General features: G+C 43.8%; 1 protein-coding gene across 1 annotated transcript; it reads left to right on the top strand.

The window, feature by feature from the left end:
• LOC137649940 (small subunit processome component 20 homolog) lies at positions 1-21674 on the top strand. The gene is made up of 3 exons (XM_068382900.1): positions 1-238; positions 2485-2699; positions 13188-21674. The coding sequence occupies exons 2-3, from the start codon at positions 2496-2498 to the stop codon at positions 21456-21458; spliced, it is 8475 nt and encodes a 2824-aa protein (XP_068239001.1). The 5' UTR covers positions 1-238; positions 2485-2495; the 3' UTR covers positions 21459-21674.
• The last annotated feature ends 1133 nt before the right edge of the window (positions 21675-22807 follow it).

Genomic DNA, 22807 nt, shown 5'->3' with positions numbered 1-22807 from the left:
TAATGTATAAAGGTAAACAAGCTAAAACTCGTGGAGCACTTTATTGCATTGTGCTTCTATGACATTATAGTCTTTGTTCATCTTATTTCTTCTTGTTTATCATAATTATCGTCATTCTATAATTTAGAATTTTATAATAGTATATATCGAATGTGTGAATAATACAGTGGATTAACTGGAACCAGAAAAGACGGGAGAGATGACATCACATGGACATGCTTTGTTAATGTAAAAATAGGTAAGAAATTATATTGTTTATCTTTTAAATATTAAATTTAAATTGTGTTCTAAAAATTTTACCTGTAAAATATTTGACATTTTTTTCATGTATATTTTCGTGTTTTGAACGTTTTAGATATTTCGGAGCCTTGGGTTGTATGTATGATGGCGGCCACCTGTATGTCTTATTATGTCAAACTTAGAATACGGCAGTTTAATGGGGGTTGCAGGGGGGAGTTAGGCCCCCTCTGTTAGGTAAGTAGGTAAGGACACGGCTAATAGAGTCCTTTCAATACACGTCATCAAACTTCCGGTCCGCCATCTTGGAGGGCATACAAAGACGCGTTCATTGAATAGCTATGGTTGAACTGCTGAATATTTAGCCATTTCATCACATTCACATTCACACAATGCCCAGTTTTTGCGCTATTGCTGGCTGTGGGAATCGAGGACGAAGAGATGACAAGAGTTTCTACTGCATACCGGCAGTTATTCAGAATCAGGACAAAGATACAGAGGAATTATCCAAGTGCAGACGTGACTTGTGGTTGACTAGAATATCACGGGCTGATTTACGTGAATCCTCACTACCCTAAGCACGTATCTGTTCTGATCATTTCATATCAGGTCAGTCTCGGCTAGGCCCTAAAAGTATCATTATTCCCGTGTAAACATGCTATATCCGATCGCATAGGTGACTTCAAAAGTATCATCGTCAGTTCAGTGTGTAGTGTGTGTGGGGGAGGGGCATCTCAATTCTTAAACATCAAAAGGGGCATCTCAGATTTACAAAACAAAAATTAAAAGCGCCCATATTGGCTATATTAACAAAGGCTACTTACCTAGGTCTCTCTTTCGCCAAGGTGCTCATGCCTATATATAATTAAGTGTATATTTATATTTATTTTAATTTGTGTATTAAATTGTGCAGACATACAGGCCTATGTGATGAATAAACATTGATTATAAATAATATAATATCTGAAAGCTGGTTTAACCCAAAGGGGTCTTCAGCTTATATATGAAACATCGAAAAAATAATTAAACTTGCGCATTTAATTGCAAGGAGGCAAAACGATCATCCAAGAGCATTACAATAAAGTTTGTCCATCATATGTTTATATGTATATAAGAAATTATAGCATCTGTAACCAAACACAAATACAATGGTTAGGCATGAACTGATAAAGATTTGACATAATAATGCAAAACTTTTACATACATTTTGACAATAAAAAATTATAATACACAAGGTTAGGCTAAATGATCAATATTAGCATTATAATTATTAACACTCTCTTCATCGGCCCAGTGTTTATCTAATTTTGGACTTAAAAGCATTAAAGGGAAAAACAACAAATTCTGGAAGCAGATTATTCAATGGAAATGTATGCCCACTCATGTTCTGGGTTGGCCGACAGTACCAAGTAGTTCACCATGTCAATGTATGAAATACTGGGAAAATCCTCAATATTTTGACTGAATGAATTCTGCATCTGGTATGGATCTAGGCCATCAATTAGATCGAGTTTCTGCTTGTAAAAACGCTCATCATCACCCGACAATTGTTTGACAAAGTCGCTCTCATTGTCCATATTCGCTGTAACAGCCGCTATGTTTTCGCTTTGTATGCCCTCCAGCATGGCCGCCGGCGATTCCCAGTGACGTCATTGAAAGCACTCTATAGGTTAGGTTGGGGGGGGGGAAAGTGGTAAGTTTAGGTTAGTTGATCTCCATTTTTAATCAGTGTGAGGAATTGGCTGCTGATATACAAAGGCTCCGGAGCCTTTGTATATCAGTGGCCAGTTCTTATAGTGTGCATTAAAAATGGATACGAACTAACCTAAACTCCCCCCCCTCCCAACCTAACCTACAAATTGTGTTCTTACCTACATACCCAACGGGGGCTAGCGCCCCTCTGCGATCCCACTTACATTGTCTTATTCAAAGTCAGCGGTCATCATACAATTTTGATCAGCATATTCAATTAAACATTGCTAGTGCATTCTAAAACCCATACCCAGAAATCGCTGGGTAATTGAAACTGAGGTCATCAAATTCTGAGTTTGTATAATTAATAATTAACACTGAAATACAAGCCCATGGAGCTAACGCGCTTGGGGAAACATGTTCCGCTTGCCAAAACATAGTCGACCCACCATAACTCAAAACCTAAGGATTTCCACCAGAAATCATTATCAGAAACATTCAAAACACCTATAAATACACAATATGTCGTTCTTTTGAAGTCTAAAAATTTTTCAGGTCCAACCAAGATGAAAGGGAAAGCTAGTCGTCAGTCTCACAAAGCCACCAACACCTTTGTGTTTCGTGGTTTTGGTGAAAAGGTGCGAGCATTGCGAATCAGTGCCAGAAAATATCTGTTGCAACGTCCCCAGAATACTGAGGGCGAAAGTACAACTTTTATTTATGAAGCAATTTGTAAAGCTAGAGAGCTAAATGTCACTCAGGAATTTAAGGTAAGTACATGATTGTACAACAATTTTTTTCCTGTAATGATGCTACGAGTATAGTGCAGAAACATACAAAAAGGGCCAGTTGTTTCAACACAAATACAAATTTTTGTCCTTTTAAATAGGAGAATTTTCCCTCCCAAGATTTAACAGCCATTGAATCTCTTAGGTGATGTGGTAATGGCTGGTGGTTGAGTTGATTCACATTTTTACCCGACAGTCAAGCACAAACATCCGCTCAACAGAGATAAGTGTATTGAGTGTGGTTTCTGTCTCTCGGTTTGATGGTGGTGCCTGGGATTGTTCTGGAGACGTATTGTGACTGTGGTCTGCTTTGTTTGTGAGTTTTCATGGGTCATGTAATTGACTGATTCATGCCAATGATTGAGTATTCTAGAGCAGTGGGATAGCTACAAGCAGCCTGGGTTGACTGGGAAATCAAGTCCATCTGGTGAGGTCTCATGCTGTACCCCCAAAAAATGGAAGATTGAAAGAAAAGAGAGGCCCGTCAAACTTCACTATCATCCCAGTCTTATATGTAACCTCAGCCCTCAGCTCACAGTTACTGGTCCTGTGAAAGGAACCAAAGTAGCTAATACCACCTTCAGAGCAGCTACACCAGGCCTTAGCGTAAAAGGGCCCAGGGACTTGTGGGTCACATTCCATAGGTAGTTGGTGGTGAAGGTTGTTTGACGCTTCCACACACCTGCTTGGAGAACTTGCATCACAGAGAAATTCCTCCTGAATGCTAATGAGATTCTGATTTGTCTCATGTAATGATTTTCAACTTGTGATCTTTCTGTGGAGGCTGAAGATACAGTAGTGTTTGGGAGATCACCTCTCTTAACCTGAATGAGATTGTATTTTTGGATACCTCCTTTTTGGTTCTTCATATAGAATTGTTCAAAAGCAATAAATCTTAAATTACTTACTGCAGTTCCACACTCGTCCAATTCCAACCAACGTTTAAACAACTTCATATTGGCAGCAAATTTTTAAGTAGTTTCACCTTTGTAAAGCCTACAGCTTCAAACTTACTTCAGAATTTTTGTGCCATGCATTCAAATCTTTTTAACAAAACATTTTTCACAGATTCTAAATCTGCAGCTTCTTCTGGTGTATGGTGATCATATATACAGAGTGCTTTTCCTTGAAGTAACGATGATAAACCTATGCTCCAAACCTCAGCTTTCCATTTTGTAGCTGTTGCATAAACGGTAAATTTTTGTAGATACGATCACGACTTCTTCCGCTGTATTACGCGATACTTGATCTGTATAGATCCCTTTGTGATTATACATTTATTCTTTGTGTCAGAAGTTCCAGCAAAAGGATGACTTTTCACTTTTGGAGATGTCTTCATTAAAAGTGTCAAAAGTCTTCCTTCGTTCTCACCCGAGAACACCACATAGTACTTGAGACTGCTGTTTCCCCCCGTACTGAGGCAGCCATGGTGAAAGGTTCTCACCTTTCCCCCACACCTACATATAAGTCTAGGTTGCCATGCATGCATATAATGAAATTATATAATTTCTGAGGGTTTTAGCATTGTTCTCCCCAGAATTTGCCCTTTTTATATCCTTTTCTGATGATGACTCTCCCGGCCAAGTTGATTGTGCGGTCACCAGCTCAGCTGATGTAGCCCCCCTCAAGGTTCTGATGTCTGGGTTGGAAGCATCAGAAAAAGTGAATTAGTCAGCCACTATCTGTGATCTGGGAGTATTCTCGCTGACCATACCCTGATGCAGGTGAAGACTTTTTTGTATCCATTATGTTTCATATGTTGACGTAATTCTCTTGATGCACGTTCTTGGCAGTGTTTCATCTCCAATTACGTTAATGACTTAGAGGGAACTGACACTTCGGCCCTGCCTCTACAGGAGCCGGCCGGCCGGTCAAATACTTATATTTATTTTATCTGTCCATTCATTAATGGTATAGAACTTAAGGTGACCTCCTCTTGACAGGAACTTCCTCCCACCTAAAGAAGACCCCGATATAAATGACTCAGGAATTTGCTTCCGCAGAGGAATAAACTACAAAATTTTAGTACAATTTGTATTTTTCTTAACTATTTAAAGAATTTAATCATTTTAAGAATTTTAATAAACTCAACTTTAATAACAATGATTTTAGTAACTTTAAATAATAATAAGTTTAATATGCAAAGGCCCTGTCTCATCCACTCCCCAAGTCTTTGACCAGGCAGAGTGAAGTCTGTCTTGCAGCACCTCGTAGTGCTGACTAACATTGGCGTTGCCTAGTAGCATATAGTATAGTAGCCAGTTAGGCACTCTTTTTTTTTTTTTCTGATCGTACAGGTTCAACACGGGAGTAAACCCATATGAAGGACTCGGGTTTGTATAGCTAAGAAAAATACAAATTGTATTAAAAATTTGTAGTATTATCACTTCAAATCCTTAAAAACAATTCAGCACAAATCAAAGTTGTATTATCAGAGAGATCTGAGAGCAGAGGTATCAAAGCCTAAGAGAGACTTGCCGTATATCTGACGTCTAAAGGGCGGTCGTATCTGAACTTCCAAATAGGTGTTTGTTCCGTAACCGAAATACAAACCACGCTATTTACATTGGGTTTACCTTTTAGCGTAGCTGAAATGACGAGCCAATAGTTCTTAACGAGAGTTAACTACCCCCGCGCTAGTTAGCGGGGTTAGGGGAAGGGATAGCTTGCTACCCCTCCCCCCCACACACCGGGGATTTGCTTCACTTCACTTTTGGCTCCGGCGATGAACAGACGTGTCTGTCCATCATCCTCGTTGACAGCCTTTAATCTTTTTCTGCTTTTTCTTTCAGTTTGTGTGTGTGTGTTAGAAGTTGACCACCTTTATTGTTACTATGCGTACGTGCCCTGGAATTGCCGGCCGCCCTTGTGGTACTTTTATGTCGGCCGTGGACACTGATCCTCACACTCTTTGCCCGCAGTGTTGAGGCCGACGGTGTGATCAGGAAAATAAGTGTAGTGAGTGCAGGGAGTGGTCTGCCTCCCAGTGGGAGAGGTTTGGCCGCCGGCGTAAGAAGAAGTTCAAGAGAGACCGTTCTCCTTCCGGGGTTGCCTTGAAGGAGGAAGGTTCTCGGGACTCTTCTTTCGCCGCCCAAACCTCCTCCGAAGCTCCCCCTCGTTCGGCTCCTAAGGAGAGTCGGCCGAGTGGGAGCGCAGGCCCTAGTTCTGTTTCCCGACCTTGGGTTGGGGGAGAGGGCGTCGCCTCCCATAGCGGGACGGTTCCTCCTCCTCCTCCGGGGGAGGTTATTGATGAATCTTTGTCTAACGATGATCTTTTTCAGATTTGGGCTTCCCTGGGGCTTAAGGGCCTGCCCTCCAGGGTAGCCCTGATTGACCTTGTCCAGTTGGGGGCCGCCGTTAAGCAGTCGCCGGTGATAGCAGAGGTAGATCCTCTGTCTATCGTCGACGTCGTGGTGACAGAGGCTTCCGATGGGGCGGGTCAATCCTCTGCAGGTGCAGTTGTGGATGTTGGTGCTGACGGCTCTCCTCCCCCTTCCGTACATCCTTCGAAGGGGGAAGGGAGTCCTACGGGCTCTTCTGCTGTCCAGCTTCCCTCTAAGGGGAGTGCTTGGACTGAGACTCCCCTTTGGAGGACTGATGGTCCTGACGATCTTCCTCGTGGCCGCCTTTGCCGTAAGGCTCACCGTCTGCTGCGTCGCAAGGGCCTCCCGTCTCCTTTTAAGGGTGCTAAGAGGCGCCTTTTTGGATCTTCTCCTTCTTCCTCCAAAGGGGACTCTCCTCGCCGTAAAAAGCCTGCAGCTCCAGCTTCCTTAGACCTCTCTGGGGATCGGTCTCCTACGCCTTCCAGACCTTCAACTTCTGGGGCAGATGTTCAGTAACCTGACCTCGTCACCCGACGGGCAACGGTCCCTTCGGGGCAAAGGGATTCTTCCCTTATGCGTGCAGTGTTAGCGCACAGGCGCTCTCCTGCTCGTCAGCGCTCTCCTGTTCGCCACCGCTCTCCTGATGATCGCCCCTCTTCTCGCCAGCGCTCTCCTGAGGACATCCTTCAACCTGTTGTTCCCGATGAGCGGCCAACCGCCAGCGTTCCCCTGCTCGCCCTTCTGCAGTGTTAGCGCACAGGCGCTCTCCTGCTCGTCAGCGCTCTCCTGTTCGTCAGCGCTCTCCTGTTCGTCAGCGCTCTTCTGAGGACCATCGCCCCACTGCTTGCCAGCGCTCCCCTGTGGTCTCCGAATATCCTGCAGTTCCTGTTGTGCGCCCTGCGCGCCATCAGTCTCCTGAGCGCCCTCGCGATCCTCAGCTTGTTCCTGCACAACATCGCTCGCGTTCTCCGGCGCGTGTTTCTAAAACACACGTACGCCCACGCGCTTCCTGTTCCTGTTCGTGAACGTTCTCCTTTGCGCCCCACGCCGACTGTTCCCTCACAGGATTCCACGCGTCGCTCTCTTGCTCGCCAGCGATCACAGACGATTCAACAATCACCTGCTCGTCAGCGTTCTCCTGCTCGTCAGCGATCACCTGGACATCGGCGATCTCCAGACCGCCCGCGTGACCTATCGCCTGCGCGCAAGCGTTCTCCAACGTGCCGTCGCCCAGAAGATCTGGAAGGACATGGGTCGCCCTCTGTTAGCTCGCCCTCGCGCGGTCGTTCGCCTGCGCGATCTACGCGCTATCGCTCGCCAACGTGTCACCATGCGCCAACGCGCCATCGCTCGCCTGCGCGCCAGCGTTCACCAGCGCACCACCGATCGCCTGCTCGCAATCGCTCTCCCACGCGCTACAGGTCTTCTGACCAACGTCGCCAGCGATCTTCGGAGCATTCTCGCTCGCCAACGCGACAACGCGTTCCCTCGCCTACGCGCCAACGCATTCGTTCAGCCAGCACTCGCCGATCAGGGGAACAAGCCAACGACTGCCTCACCTCCGCTGAAGAGAAAGAGAGGAGTGGACTTCGTGATGACTTCCCCCAGGGAGAAGTTGGTTCCTAAGAGGTCTGTCGGGAAGGCCCCATCCCCTTCGCAGGCGTTTTCTCCTTCTCCCGTGGACGAGGCTTTTCCGTCCTCGGTTGAGTCCAGTGAGGTGATAGTCTCCCCCTCGGCACCAAGGGGGGAGCCTTCTCTTCATGGAGGAGAATCGTCTCGCGCAGAAGGGGCTCTCCGAACCTCTTTGTTGGGATCCTGTATCCCTCCCAGGAGGGAACCCAAGTACTCCAAGACCATCCCGAAATCGTCTTCAAGGATTCGCCAGGAACCCGCTGCTCCCCGGGAGAACGTCCACGCTTCGCCCCAGGAAGAGATTCCGGGGACGGGAGACTTAGCTGCCAGCCCGCAAGGAGGAGACCAGCAGGAATCTGAACATGCCTTCTGCCAGGTCCTGAGCCTGATGAGGTAACTCAACGGGTTCATGGATCCTGTGATCGTCCCCCGAGAAGGCGAGGACACGGTCCTGGACCAAGTGTTCGATGTTCAGAAGGCCCCTAAGACCAGTGCGGCTCTGCCCTGGTCTCGAGATTGAAGAGTGCCAGAGCCAGGGCCAATGCCCAACTCGCGATTCTTGCCTACTCCAGTCGTTCCTCTGCCGGGAACAAACTCATCCCACCTCCTCGTCTCCAGCAGTGAAGGTATTTTGAGATCTTGGGTGAGTCTAGTCTCGCTCTTCCTCTCCATCACTCCGTAGAAGAGCTGGCTAAGGGAGTTCCTCTTGAGAAGCTCTCCGCCCGACAGGTGTTGTTCTCGGCGTCGGAGATCCTGAGCCATGAGAAGGTCGCGAAGTGCGCCATGCAGGCCACTTCATGGCTGGATATATGGCTAGGAACTCTGGGCATCCTATTGCGCTCCGAGGACTTGTCTAAGGAGACCAATAGGAAGGCCATGGAGACCTTCTTACTCTCGGGCACCCGCTCCATCGAGTTCCTGGCGCACCAGGTCACCACCCTGTGGGCCAACTCGGTGTTGAAGCGGCGCGATGCGGTGACCGAGAGGTTCCACCCGAAGGTCCCCGCTGTGGATGTCTGTAGGCTCAGACATGCTTCCCTCCTTGGGGAGAATCTGTTGGAGCCACAGGATATGGAGCGAACGGCTGAGAGGTGGAGGAAATCTAGCACGGACTCCCTCCTCCATAGGGCCCTTACAGCTCGGCCCTATAAGCCTCCAGCTCTGCAGCAGCAGCCTCATAAGGCACCAAAGCAGGCACCGGGAGCTAAGAAAGTGGTGTCTAAGCCCCAGCCCTTTCCAGCCAAGGTCAAGAGGGGCAGTAAGTCCTCCAGGGGAGGCAAAACTCTTAGAGGGAGCGGCCGCCGCCGCAAACACTAGGAGTGGCAGTCCCCCCGCGTGTCCACCTGTGGGGGGATGCCTTCAACGTTGCGTGCACAGGTGGCAGCAACTCGGGGCCGATGCTTGGACGGTTTCAGTGATCGGCCAAGGCTATCGCGTCCTGTTCATAACATCTCAACCTCCCCTGACAGCGAATCCAGTGTCGTTGAGCTCCTATGCCACGGGATCGGCAAAGGGGCTGGCCCTTCGGGCAGAAGTCGAGACCATGCTCAAGAAGGATGCTTTCCAGGAGGTCGTCGACAGCTCCCCAGGCTTCTTCAGTCGACTCTTTCTTGTAAAGAAGGCGTCTGGAGGCTGGAGACCTGTCATCGACCTCTCGGCTCTGAACGGGTTTGTCAAGCAAACCCGGTTCAGCATGGAGACAGCGGACACGGTCAGACTTGCGGTGAGACCACAAGACTTCATGTGCACACTGGATCTAAAGGACGCGTACTTCCAGATCCCAATCCATCCGTCTTCCAGGAAGTACTTCAGATTCTGCCTAGGCGACAAGATCTACCAGTTCAAGGTGCTGTGTTTCGGTCTCTCCACAGCACCTCAGGTGTTCACCAGAGTGTTCACCCTGATTTCATCTTGGGCGCACAGGAACGGCATCCGTCTCCTTCGTTATCTGGACGACTGGCTGATCCTAGCAGACTCGGAGTCAACCCTTCTTCGGCACCGAGACAGGCTTCTAGGTCTTTGCCAGGATCTGGGGATCGTGGTAAACCTCGAGAAGTCCTCTCTCCACAAAGCCTTTCCATCAGACGACAGGATAGCAAGGCTGAGGAGGGTGGCGGAACCCTTCCTCAGGCGAGAAGAGCTTCCCGCCCAATCGTGGTTGCGTCTCTTAGGTCACCTGTCCTCCCTGGCTCGTCTGGTTCCAAACGGCCGCCTCAGGATGAGATCCTTACAGTGGCGGCTCAAGTCCCGGTGGAATCAAGGATCCGATTCCCTGGACGTTCAGGTCCCGATAGGATCTTTGGAACGGACGGATCTGCGGTGGTGGCTGGTCGACGAGAACCTGCGAAAGGGAGTGAGTCTTCTCGTCCTCCCCCCGGAATTGACACTGTTTTCGGACACGTCAAAAGAAGGGTGGGGGTCGCACGTTCTGAACCAGAGGACCTCAGGCCTTTGGTCAGAATCGGAAAAGTGCCTGCACATCAACCTGCTGGAGTTGAAGGCCGTCTTTCTGGCTCTTCAACAGTTACAACGGACCCTAGCGGGTCATTCCGTGGTGGTGATGAGCGACAACACCACGGTAGTGGCTTATATCAACAAGCAGGGAGGCACTTTTTCGCAGCAGCTATCCCATCTTGCAGTAGAGATTCTGAGGTGGACCGAAGTCCACTCGATAACACTATCAGTTCGCTTCATTCCTGGCAAGAGGAATGTGCTCGCTGACAGTCTGAGCAGGGCCTCGCAGATAGTGAGTACTGAGTGGTCTTTGGATCCTCAGATAGCCAACAAAGTCTTGACTTTGTGGGGTTCCCCGACCGTGGACCTGTTCGCGACAGCATTGAATTTCAAGCTGCCTCTATACTGCTCCCCAGTCCCGGACCCCAAGGCTCTCTGGCAAGATGCTTTCCAGCAACGGTGGGACAACATCGACGTGTACGCCTTCCCACCGTTCTGTCTGATGAGAAGGGTGCTCAACAGGACCAGACTATCGGTCAACTGTTCGATGACTCTGGTAGCTCCGCTATGGCATCACGCGGAATGGTTCCCGGACCTTCTGCAGCTCCTGACGGAGCTCCCGAGGGAACTTCCTCCACGACACGAGCTTCCCAGACAACCCCACTCCAACGTCCCTCACAAGGCCATGGCCTCGCTTCGGCTTCACGCCTGGAGACTATCCAGCGTCTCCTCACGAAGAGAGGCTTTTCGCAACAGGTTGCGGAGAGAATGTCTCGGCACCTGCGAAAGTCCTCTGAGGGAGTCTACCAGGCGAAGTGGAGAGTCTTTTGTGGTTGGTGTCGTGGGAGGGGTATCTCTCCACTCGATGCCACTATTCCAGCAATAGCTGACTTCCTCGTATATCTGCGGGAGGAAATGCGCCTTTCTGTCTCAGCAGTGAAAGGCTATCGCTCAGCCTTAACCTTGGCTTTCAGGGTGAAAGGCGTGGACATTTCTTCCTCGGTAGAGCTCTCTCTACTCATACGTAGCTATGAGCTTACCTGCCCCCAGTCGGAAGTGAGACCTCCTCCTTAGAACGTGGTTCGGGTTCTCAGGGCTCTTAAGAGACCTCCCTTCGAACCATTACGCCAGGCCTCCGATCGCCACCTGTCTTGGAAGACGGCTTTCCTGCTCGCTTTGGCTTCGGCCAAGCGAGTTAGTGAACTTCATGGTCTCTCGCACGACATCGTCCATTCAAGGGGATGGGGGGAGGTAACGTTCAGGTTCGTCCCTGAGTTTGTTGCCAAGACTCAGAATCCTGGAGTGCCGGATCCTCGGTTCGACTCTTTCAGGATCGCGAGTCTCCGTTCTGTAACAAGCGACCCAGACCAGCTGCTACTATGTCCAGTGAGGTGTCTGAGGTACTACTTGAAGAGAACAGCTGCAGTCCGTCCTCAAGTGCGAGCATTATTTGTAAGCACAGGCAGAACGTAGAGGAGGGTCACCAGGAACACCATCTTGGCTTGGATTCGAAGGGTTATCCACCACGCCTTGAATCCAGACCCTCCTCCGTCACGTCGCCCTAGGGCACACGATGTCAGGGGTGTTGCTATGTCCCTGGCCTTCAAGAGAAACTTCTCTGTGACGCAGGTGCTTCAATCTGGGGTCTGGAAGCGTCAGACGACCTTCACAGCCCACTACCTGCAGGACGTGACCCACAGGAGCCTCGATACGTTTTCTATCGGCCCTGTGGTGGCTGCACAACAGCTGGTCTAACCTCAGGCTCCTTTATGGACAAGTAGCAGTAGGTTGAGGGCGTTGTTACCCGGTTTTAGTCTGCGTGAATGAAAGAGTATGTCTGACCCTTACTTCTTTCTTCATTCTCCCCTCTCTTGGGGAAACAGCATCCTGGTCCTCGCATAGCTGACCTCGACCTCTGCAGGTAACCCATGCTTCCTTGTACTCCTAGTATTAAGCTTAATACTGTTGTGTCCCCTATACCTTGACGAGGTGGTATTGGGAAAGTCCTATCCTAGATTCCTATCTAAAGGTCTCAAGGTCAACTTCATAGGATGAGTCACACTTTTCCTCCACACACAACTTATGTAGGCCACTCGTTCCTAGCGAAGTAAGGAACTTGTGAGGTGCAGGGGCTCCTTCTCTCAAGTGCTACTCACTGAGGGACGGAGTCCCCGGGCAAAGCCGAAGTCAGTAAGGCTGGGAACTTTCGACCCTTCCTAAGGGGTAAGTCACCCAATGTAAATAGCTTGGTTTTTTATTTCGGTTACGGAACAAATGACAAATTCGGAGATAATTTGTATTTTTCCTAACCATACAAACCTCAGCTATTTACACATATTTGCCCGCCAGCCCTGGCCCCTTAGTCAAGTCCTACCTCTAAGTGAAGTGAAGCAAATCACCGGTGTGTGGGGGGGGGGAGGGGTAGCAAGCTATCCCTTCCCCTACCCCCGCTAACTAGCACGGGGGTAGTTAACCCTCGTTAAAAACTATTGGCTCGTCATTTCAGCTACGTTAAAAGTAATCCCAATGTAAATGGCTAAGGTTTGTATGGTTAGGAAAAATACAAATTATCTCCGAATTTGTCATGTCGTCCTTTATCCAAAAGCAACTTTTATATACCCAACCCTACCTATTTTCTATTGCAATACTCACTTGATGTTCTTATGCATGCCTTTTTGGGGTGTTTATGTTCATACAGTATTGAGTCAGCTTCAAGACCAAAGCATTATATGAAGATCAGGTAAGTGTAGAAATAATAAATTTTATTATTTAGATTGTGTTAAGGCTTCCACATATGCCATCTTAAATATTTTCTGCTGAAGTGGAGGAGAGGTTTTAAAGGAACCATTTTTGGCTTGTGTAAGAAAGGGGAACTCTATTTTGGTGTACCTCACCATCACTCAGTAAATGTTTCCTATAGTTTTATCAAATTGGAATGATCCACTTTTATTTGTGGCATTTACAGCCCATGTTAGATATGTAAGTTTTTTTGTGGAGTGTCACTATTTACAAAAATCTAGACTGGTTTATGTCCTCATGGTGCATTCTTTGTTAATTTCAGGCATTTTTGCGTGAACTGGGAAATGAAGTACGGACAACTAGTCAGCTGGTACTTCTTGAGAACCACATTGTTAACTGTATATCAACACACATCAGCATACCGGAAACATCAGCTCTTCAGCCTTTATGTGATATTTTGGTAGCCTTTGCTAATGACCTTCCTCAAGAGTTTTACAATAATCATTTCTATAACATATTGCCAAAACTCATTGCACATTTATCTATTAAGGAACCAGAGGTGATTGAAACAGTATTTTTGTGTATTGTATCATTATTTGTTGTTTTACAGAAGTATCTTTACGATGATTTTTACACTTTGTACCATGTGCACAACTTCTGTCGTCTCCTCTCTAAGTCATATCCTTGGTACATTAATGAGCTTGCTGCTCAGAGTCTTGGAGTGTTGGTTCGTAAGATTCCCAAGAAAAACCAGTTCATTTCTGTATCCCTTAAAAAACTCAAGAAAGATGAATCCCAGATACAAGGTTTGGGCCGTGTTTTTGCCTCCATGATGAAATCAGATGTTATCCACAGACTTCATAGCTGTACTCCAAAAATATTAAGTAAATTGTTGGAAGCTTTAAGTGGCAGCGATGAAGTGCCTCAAGAGCCAGCCCTGGAAACGGTCAAATTTGCGATGTCTCTTGTGGCTAAATATATAACAATTCATTCAGACAATAGTGTCCCGTGGCAAACTTTGTGGAAAGAAGATAATGCTCTTGTGTGGCCAACCTTTTGGGATTTTATTAAGAGGTTGATTTCTCAGAATGATGCCAATACTCATCATCACTTAAACTGTGTTTTACAGGTTCTTAATGTCTTTTTATCCCATAAACAAGGAGCATTGATAACAGATGTAAATGACAGTGTGGCTAATTGTGTACTTGTGCTTGAATTCTCCTTACCAGACACTGTGGGATATACAATGACAGAAATTCTGGCAACATTGCTGACAATACCAGAAGACAGACTTTCTCATTCTGATTTCAAGAGAATTATTATTTCATTTCTGTCATGCAATTACTCTCCTGCCGTTAAATTTAGTTTTGTTAAGCAAGTTCTTGAACTAGAAAGGTTTGATGAAGAAATACTTCCTTTACTTTTACCCTGTCTAGATTGTATGATAGGCAAGAATGAAGATCCAGGCGTATCTAGGAATATCGTAGAGCTAATTGCCGACATAACTGTTCAAAAACGACCTCCCTGTGCAACTGGTCTGGAATTGAGTACTTGGAGTCCTTATGCATTAAACTTTACTGCGCCTGGTTCAAGTGAAGGGTCTCATATTGGTCAGTATATTGAGAGGGAAATAAAGAAAGGTTTTTCTGAAGACCTGTCAAACCTAGAGGATTTGTCTTTGTGCCTACTATGCTTGCCCCATATTATGAATATGAACTACCATACATTAACTCCATATTTGTCTAAGATTTTGGGCAATGCCATGGCAATGTTAAAAGATGAAGCACAGAAAGTGGTTGACACTGTTAAGCCTTTGAAAAAGAAAAAGAAGTCTGAAGTACCAATTCCAGAACTTTCTTTTGATATGAATATAAAGTCGGATATTCCTCTGGTTGCGAGACAAGTTTTATTTCTGATCAGTTTGGTGGTAGAAGTAATGTCCCATACACTATCAAAGGAGAATTTTCTTGCAAGTTTATGTCAGCTGAAGCTTATTGAACTGTTGAAGAAGAGGCACCATTATAGAGAAAATGTTCATATTCTAAGAGCAGTTGATATTCATTTTACTGTTGCATCCTCTGAGAATCAAAAAAACATCATAAATGAAGAATATTTGAGAGAAATTTATAAATTTCTGGCTCCAGCACTAGCATCGTCCAATCCCCAAATTCGTTTTTTGATTCTTCATATATTTTCATTGTTTCCCATAAATTTAATTCCCCTAGAAAATGGCGATCATGTTGAAAGCGTTTTCCAAATCTTGCTAAAAGCTGAATCTGTACCTATTACCCCATTTGAGTTTAGGGATCGCCTTCGATTCATCACTATGGTAGATGCTGACCACCTCAAACCGCATATTCCAATATCGGGAGACTATAATGAGGCTCCGTTGTTGTTTTTGATTGGACAGTTATATACAAATTACAAAGATCTTTGGAACCCAGTTCTGAAGACAATATCGGGGTTTGCTTATTCCATGCCACATGATGTATTTTGGCCCCTTTGGTTTTCCAAGTTAAAAATAGCCTCTCACACAACGCATGAAGTTTTACTTAGAAAACAGGTAGACCCTGAGCAAGATCTTCACCTATCCTCTAGTGTCATATATGATGTTGATTGTAAATTAACTCTGCATTCAGGTTACTCAAAATTACAGCCAAAACCAAATCATTTAAATTTCCGTGACTTGCTGTGGAGAGCAATGGACAAGTTCCCAGATATTTGTGAAAATAAAAACAGGGATTTAGTACCATTGTTCTTTGATTTTTTAGAGAAAGAATTTTTCCCTGTAGATTTTACCGTAGCACCAACTCAAGACATCACCTTACAGCAAAGACAACAGGAATGTGTGAATAATGAAGGTGACGATGTGTCAGAGCAAGCTGAGGAAGGAAAAGAAATAGGGAGCCAGTTAGAAGAACTGGAGGGAGATGAAGACACTGCAGAGTATCCGAAAAGAGCTTCGGTCAAGTCACTCTGTGAACAACTTACGCTTTTCTCTAGATTTCATAACCCAAGGATGCTTACTCAATCCAAAAAACTGGAATCTATGTACCTTGAACTATTAACACATCCTTCTCCTGCACTTCAAAAACTATCCTTTGATTGCCTGTTGGGTTATAATCATTCTTTTTTAACTCCATACAAGGATCACATGTACAAGTTGCTAGAAGACAAGACATTCAAGAATTCTTTAACGCTTTTTTCAATAGATGGATCAGAGAAGACACTAGATGATGAACATAGAAAAGACTTCATGCCATATCTAATGAGGGTATTGTATGGAAAAATGCACTTCAAAACAGGCTCTAACAGCGCAGGCAAAGGAAGGACCAGTGTCCGCAAAGCTGTAATTCTCCGATTTTTGGCTGGCGCTAGTGAGGAAGAGTTTCAGACATTCCTTGACTTGGCGTTTGATGTAATACTTGGTCATATTGATGGAACAGCTTTAGATATTGTTAACCGAAGTAGAGACGGTCTAGACCTCAAGAATGTTGTGCCACTTAATAGACTTCAAGGAGCACTCACCACTATGGAAAACATCATTGAAAGAATTGCAAACAGAATGACCATAAAAAAATCTTTGCTTTTAAAAGTTATTATCTACATAGCAAATTTGTCCTCTTTGATTCTTGAACGACGTTCTGAAATAAAGAAACGCCATGTATCTTTCCTGAAGCATATTAGACAACAGGCTCAGAAACAAATTGTTAACTACTTTGCACTTCTTGAAGATTACAAGTGGCAAATGGAAGAAATTGATGCTGTGTTTGAAACTATGGTTTGGCCTAATTTGAAGCGTTTACCAGATGAGGGCCTCCTATCCCCTGTTCCACTCTTGAATCTGTTTGAGTGCTGGGCTGAAATTCCAAGATATTTTCCATTACTAGCCAAGGTTCACAAGGAAGATGATACCCTAACACCGCTAACTTACATTGTAAAACTTGTGTCTAGTGAGAAATGTAGTAGTAAGGTAAGGACTGTTGTATTTGGCATGGTTGAGAAGCTTCTCACTCTGAAAGACCACGAGGAAAGTACCTTGAATGAAAAAGGTGAAGCCCTTCCTTTAATTGTATGTACTCCTGTAGTAGAGGTGAAAAGGCTTATATCAAGAGATGGTCTCACTCAACAGAATTATGGCTCTGCCCTTCTTGTGCCTCACTTGAGTGGGTTGCTGCAAAGCATGAAAATATTAGTAACCAATTTAAGCAAAGGCATTAAAGTTTCCCAGAGGGACTTGACAATTCTTAGCAGTCTAACAGAATGGGTTACTGATAAAAACATAAGTGAGGAACTTTTGACACTTACAATTCCACTTATTGTAAATAAGCATGTCAAGAAAGCTGAAATTGTAGCACAGTTGCTCACAACATGTTCTTATCTGTTGCCTGTCATTGATAACAGTAAGCAATTTTTACGTCCATTAGTCTCACAGTTTGGTTGCTTAGTGGACCGAGCATCGCGCGATGCGTTGTGCAAAGCAATAGCTGCCATTGCTTCTGTAAATTCTGAGTATAAGGAGATTGCAGACTTGGCCGCTAATCTCAATTCATGGAATCCAAAGTTCGTCGATGTAGTAGACTATGATCGAAGGTTGGATGGCTATAGACAGTTGAGTGATTACTGTAAAAGTGCTGAAAATATTTCCATTGATTATTGCCAGTTTTTAGTATATAACTGTATGTATGTAATACTTCATGTTCATGACACTTCATTGCGAGATATGTCACGCCTTTGTTTAGACCAGTTTATTGATATGTGTGTGAGGTTGGAACCAACTCAGCCATCTGAAGTGAAGCAGGTTTTGATCGATCGATTGTTGTCCTTGGTGAGAAACGGACTTAGAGACCCGAAAGATGAAGTAAGAAATGACATATTCTTTGTTCTCCAGAAAATTGTTCATAAATGCCATTCTTTGTATGATAAACTAAAGGACCTTCATAAAATTGCCGACGAGGTTGACGACGATGCCGACTTTTTCAGTAACATGATGCACATTCAGAGGCACAGACGTTCAAGAGCAATGATGAGGCTCTCGGATAAATTGAAGAGTGGGTCTGTTGTTCTCTCAGTAGAAACTATCACTGAATATCTTTTACCAGCTTTGAAAGTTTACCTATTCAACGATACTTATGCAAAAGATGACCATTTAGTACAAGCTGCAATTAGATGTATTGGCGCTTTTGCTCTACTTTTACCCTGGCATTCTTACATGAGAATGTTGAAAGCATATTTGAGTATGTTTAAGAAAATAGATATAAAATATCTCAAGGTTTTAGTTAAAATACTGGAGTTCATGATTGATGGTTTCCATGAAGAGGTAGAAGAAGTTGTAATATTGGAGAAAGAAAGTAAGAATATCAAGGAAAATATTGAGGGGATAGGAAGTGGTGACAAATTAGTGTCAGAAGAAGGTGCTTTGATTAAGAGTGAAGAGTCTGTTGCTAAAGCTGCAAAGAAAATGTGTGGGAAGGAAGGTGAGAAAGTGATAGAAGGAAAAACAGACCTTAAAGAATTTGAACATGCTGATCTTCCCTTGATGGCTGATGAAGATTTACTTACGAGACCCCAGAAGATTTACCTTGCTCTTGTAAATAACATAATCCCACAACTGAAGAAGACTCTGGTTGGGAGAACTAGATCCGATTCAAAACACAAAGTCAACAAAGGTAAATATCCTGAGGATGATGATATTAAGCGGATTCCATTGGCATTTGCTCTCATAAAGCTCATGAAAAAACTTCCACCAAAGGTTCTCGATTCTAATGTAAATAGTATACTCATGAAAATGATGACTTTCTTGAAGAGCCAGTCTCAACCTATACGAGACGAAGCTCGCAATATGCTCGTGAAAATCATGACAGAATTGGGTGGGAAATACTTGCCCTGGCTGGTTAGTGACTTACGAAGCATTCTGACCAGAGGATTCCAAACACACGTTCTTGTATTTACCCTTCATTCTGTGTTGTCACAGATTCGGCCATTATTGAGAGGGACTGATATAGATTCTTGTCTGGTTGATATGATAGAAATATGCAAAGAAGATATCTTAGGTCTGCAATCTGAAGAGAAGAAAGTGGCAAAGATCACTACCAAAGTGAAAGAAGCAAGAAATGACAAGAGTTATGCCATTCTGAATTTTACAGCAGAATTTGTTTCAGCGCAAGCCCTAGCGGAGCTTTTGATGCCTTTAAAGGAAGTTCTTGCTTCAACTCAAGATAGGAAAATAGTTAACAAGATAATCAAATGCATGGACGACATAGCATCTGGTATTGAAAAGAATGAGAACATTACCCTTACACAAAAATCTGTCTTCATTTATGGAATATTGAATGAAAAGCTAGGCCTTCTCACTGGTAATGGTAAAAAGACAAATAGTGAAGGCAATACGGAGAAAATTCAGCACCCTGATTGCTATTTACTTGAGCCCGAGCCAAAGAAAGCAAGACTTGTCCCCAAAACAACTTTTGAAACTACATCGTTTGTTTTTATTGAATTTGCTCTTAAACTCCTTGCAAGTTTATTAAGGAGAGAAAAGTTTAATCCACAGGATGAGGAGCATCTAAAATTGCTTGATCCATATTTAGGCGTCATGGGAAAGTGTCTCAAATCTGAGCATCCTGACATTAGTATGCATGCATTGAAGTGTATCACTCTTCTTGTCAAGTATCCACTTCCGTCCTTAAAGAAACATCTGGCTGATGTAAGCAGTGAAATGTTTGTTATTTTGCACAAATTTTCTTCCTCAGAACTAGCAAGAGGAAAAGTTTATGAACTATTGCAGTTGACGTTCAGGACGTTAGCATTCATCATTAAAAATGTGCAAATTTACACCATGACTTCTGAGCAAGTGCGTGTATTACTACAGTATGTACAGGAATCTTTGGATGATAGTAGTCATCAGACAGTGGTTTTTGCTGTCCTGCAAGCTGTTTTAGCAAGGAAGATAGATGCTCCCGAGCTTCATGAACTAATGGGGACCGTGAAGAAAATGAGCATTGTATGTACTCGTCAATATGCTCTCAACCAAGCCCGAGTAACCTATTACTCTTACTTGCTTACATATCCTATGAAAAAGAAGAAACTAATAGCTGAAATCCTTTATTATTTGGGAAATGTGTCTTACTCAATAGAAGATGGTCGACTTTCTGCACAAATGTTCATTAATGGTGTGATTACTAATTTCCCTGTGAAGATTTTCACCAAGGAACTAGAGACAAACTTTTGGTTGAAGATATCAGAGCAGATTGTTAAAGAGCAATGCAAAGAAAACAGAACTTTGCTTCACAAGTCTCTGAAGACTTTATTTGAGAGATCAGAGAGGAAGTCTTATTTGATTGATTTGTGCTTAAAGTTGCTCGGTGATGATGATGATGAGAATATAGAATCATGTGCTGTGGCCATACAGTTAAGTTGCAAGTCTTTAAGTGCATTCCTTGATGTGTCAATTAAGAAATTGCCCAAAACCATGATTTCTGAGGTTGCTCCCAAAATAGTTTCACTTTTGAACCCTTCAAAGTTCAGTGCTCAAATGAAAGGATCTTCTCTCCAAGATGATGTCCTGTGTAATGAACCAGCTGTCAGTCAGCTTCAGGAAGTTGATAATGCATTGGTGTTGTTGATGGAAGTGTTGACCAAACTAGGCTCACTATATTTAACAAGTTCAGAATGGAGTGAGCATGTTGATGACAGTATGTGGGTAAATATTCAGTCTTTACTATTCTATCCTCACATTCAAATACGTTTGAGCTCAACTAGTCTGATTGGACAGTTGCTGGCTGCATATCCAGTAGAGGGTGTTAAAGTTCCTGTTGTCTGCTCCACTACAGATAAAGCCCGTTCGCTTGTGCTAGATTTATGTGAAGTTCTACAAACTCAGGCAGAAACAGAAGTTGCCACAATGATGCAGTTATCTTTGGCTGTTGTGAGAAATCTTATTTATTTAATTCGAAACTCTTGTCGAGTGTCACTTAATAAACCTAAAGTTATTGATGAAGGTGAGAATGAAGTAAATTTTGAGAACACAATAAAGGAAACTCAAGATGCAGGAGAAAATATTGAAGAAAATAAAGATCCTCTTGTTCTCGGTGCCCTTTGGGTCATCCGCCACGTAGGAGATATAGCTTACAAAGAGCTAATGGTTAGTGGAAAAGATTATACTGTTGTGCGAGAGGCTCTGTTGAACTTAATCGCTGGAGTGATTGTTGTTGTGGGAGAGAAACTTGTGTCCCCGAACCTTCTTTCGTATATCATAAAACATCTCGCTAGGGAACTTTCTGATGATAGACTTTCTGAAAAGCTTATTAACTGTACTCAAGAAGTAGCGAATTTGGTGAAAGATCACGTCGGTGTGGAACTTTATACCCGTTACTTTACTGCGGCTCAGGTTAGTCTCTCAAAGAAGAGACTGGAAAGGAAAGCACACGAACAGCAGCAGCGTCTTGTTGATCCACAACGCTTTAACAAGAAGAGGAAGAAGAAGCGATTGGCAAGAGCTGTGTCCAAAAAAGTTGCTCTTGCAGAAAAGAAGGGGAAAGTGATGAGCAAGACTAAAATAGCTAAGTTAAGAGCCAGTGCATTTGCAACAGAGTAATGTTGTTAGTATTAGTGAAATACAGTCACAGGAATGTACAATATTGTTGATGGGGTTTCATGAACAATGTTTGATTAGTCTGTTAACCTGTTATATACAGTATACTGGTCTGTATTGATGAGTGCGTCAACTTTTTTTATATACTGCTCTGTATAGATTGATTTATCCGACATATGTAAATGTTTTATATATTCTTAATAAATCTATAACTACTCAGTTGTAATAGTTTATTTTTATACATTTAAATGTTGAAAGTTTTATATTTGCTTTGCAATCACAAGAACATTAGACTGGTTTGTGTTAGATTCTGAAGAATTTTTGCTGATGCTTTGCCAAGTACTATGTGCTTACTCAGGTTTAATTCTAAGTATCAACCTTTCAGCTGGCAACCAGAGAAATGATGGAGTCAAGAAAAAACTATTATGTTTAAAATTGAGGTCATTCCAAGATTTATTTACACATGTAAAATATTTAAATTAGTGCACTCAGTTGCCTCAGATTTGCATCAAATATTACCTCCCTGGTCTCCCTTTGACCGTGCTATACCTGTCAGGGCTTTACTGCCTCTTTGGGGTATGAAAATTTGCATTGTTTCCTACATGAGTGCAAACCACCGTCCGTTAATAGAAGTATGATTTTAGCAAATCTAGAATGGTTGTTCGAAATTTAAAAAGTTAGTATTTAACTACCGATAAGTGGTAGTTCAGTGATTAGCGGGCTGTTGTCAAGTGTAGCGCACTGACTAAATCAGGTTAAAACCTTGATCCCTCTAACCTACAGCTAATTAAATTACTCTGTTGGAACACTTTCAAGTTCTGGGCACCACCCCCTTTTTTTTTGGTCCTTGGCAAGGTGACCCAATAAGCTATGTGTACTTTAGGCGAGATTTTTCTGTGTTGTTATTACAGTACTTAGAAAAATTAAGATCTATTTTATATTAATACAGGTACTGAGAAATCTGGGTCAGGTTAATAAAGAAGTAAACTGAGAAATAAGAATAAATAATTTTTTCAAAGCAAAATTAAAGAAAAAACTTAATTTTCAATATTAAACTTACCCGATAATCATGTAGCTGTCAACTCCGTTGCCCGACAGAATTCTATGGAGGGATACGCCAGCTATCACAATACTAGAAGGGGGTGTATTTACCAGCGCCACCTGTGGCCAGGTACTCAAGTACTTCTTGTTGACACCTCCTCAATTATTCCTCTGTCGTGCTTCCGGCAAGACGTTCTGGGATACGCTTATGTTCTTGGAGTATTTTCACGACTTTGGTGAAGTATTTCTCTTTGATTTCGGCTATGTTATTGTGGATAACTGATTATATGAAAGGAAACTTCTATATTAGC

This window comes from Palaemon carinicauda, chromosome 11 (genome assembly GCF_036898095.1).
Source record: "Palaemon carinicauda isolate YSFRI2023 chromosome 11, ASM3689809v2, whole genome shotgun sequence".
Classification (NCBI taxonomy): domain Eukaryota; kingdom Metazoa; phylum Arthropoda; class Malacostraca; order Decapoda; family Palaemonidae; genus Palaemon; species Palaemon carinicauda.
This window is presented reverse-complemented; position numbering and strand designations above follow the sequence as displayed.

What these genes read in the sequence shown, in the direction of transcription:
- LOC137649940 (XM_068382900.1), top strand. Translation starts at nt 2,496, where the DNA reads ATGAAAGGGAAAGCTAGTCGTCAGTCTCACAAAGCCACCAACACCTTT. An exon ending in ATGTCACTCAGGAATTTAAG is followed by an intron (nt 2,700 to 13,187) that starts GTAAGTACATGA and finishes TGTTAATTTCAG; the next exon opens with GCATTTTTGCGTGAACTGGG.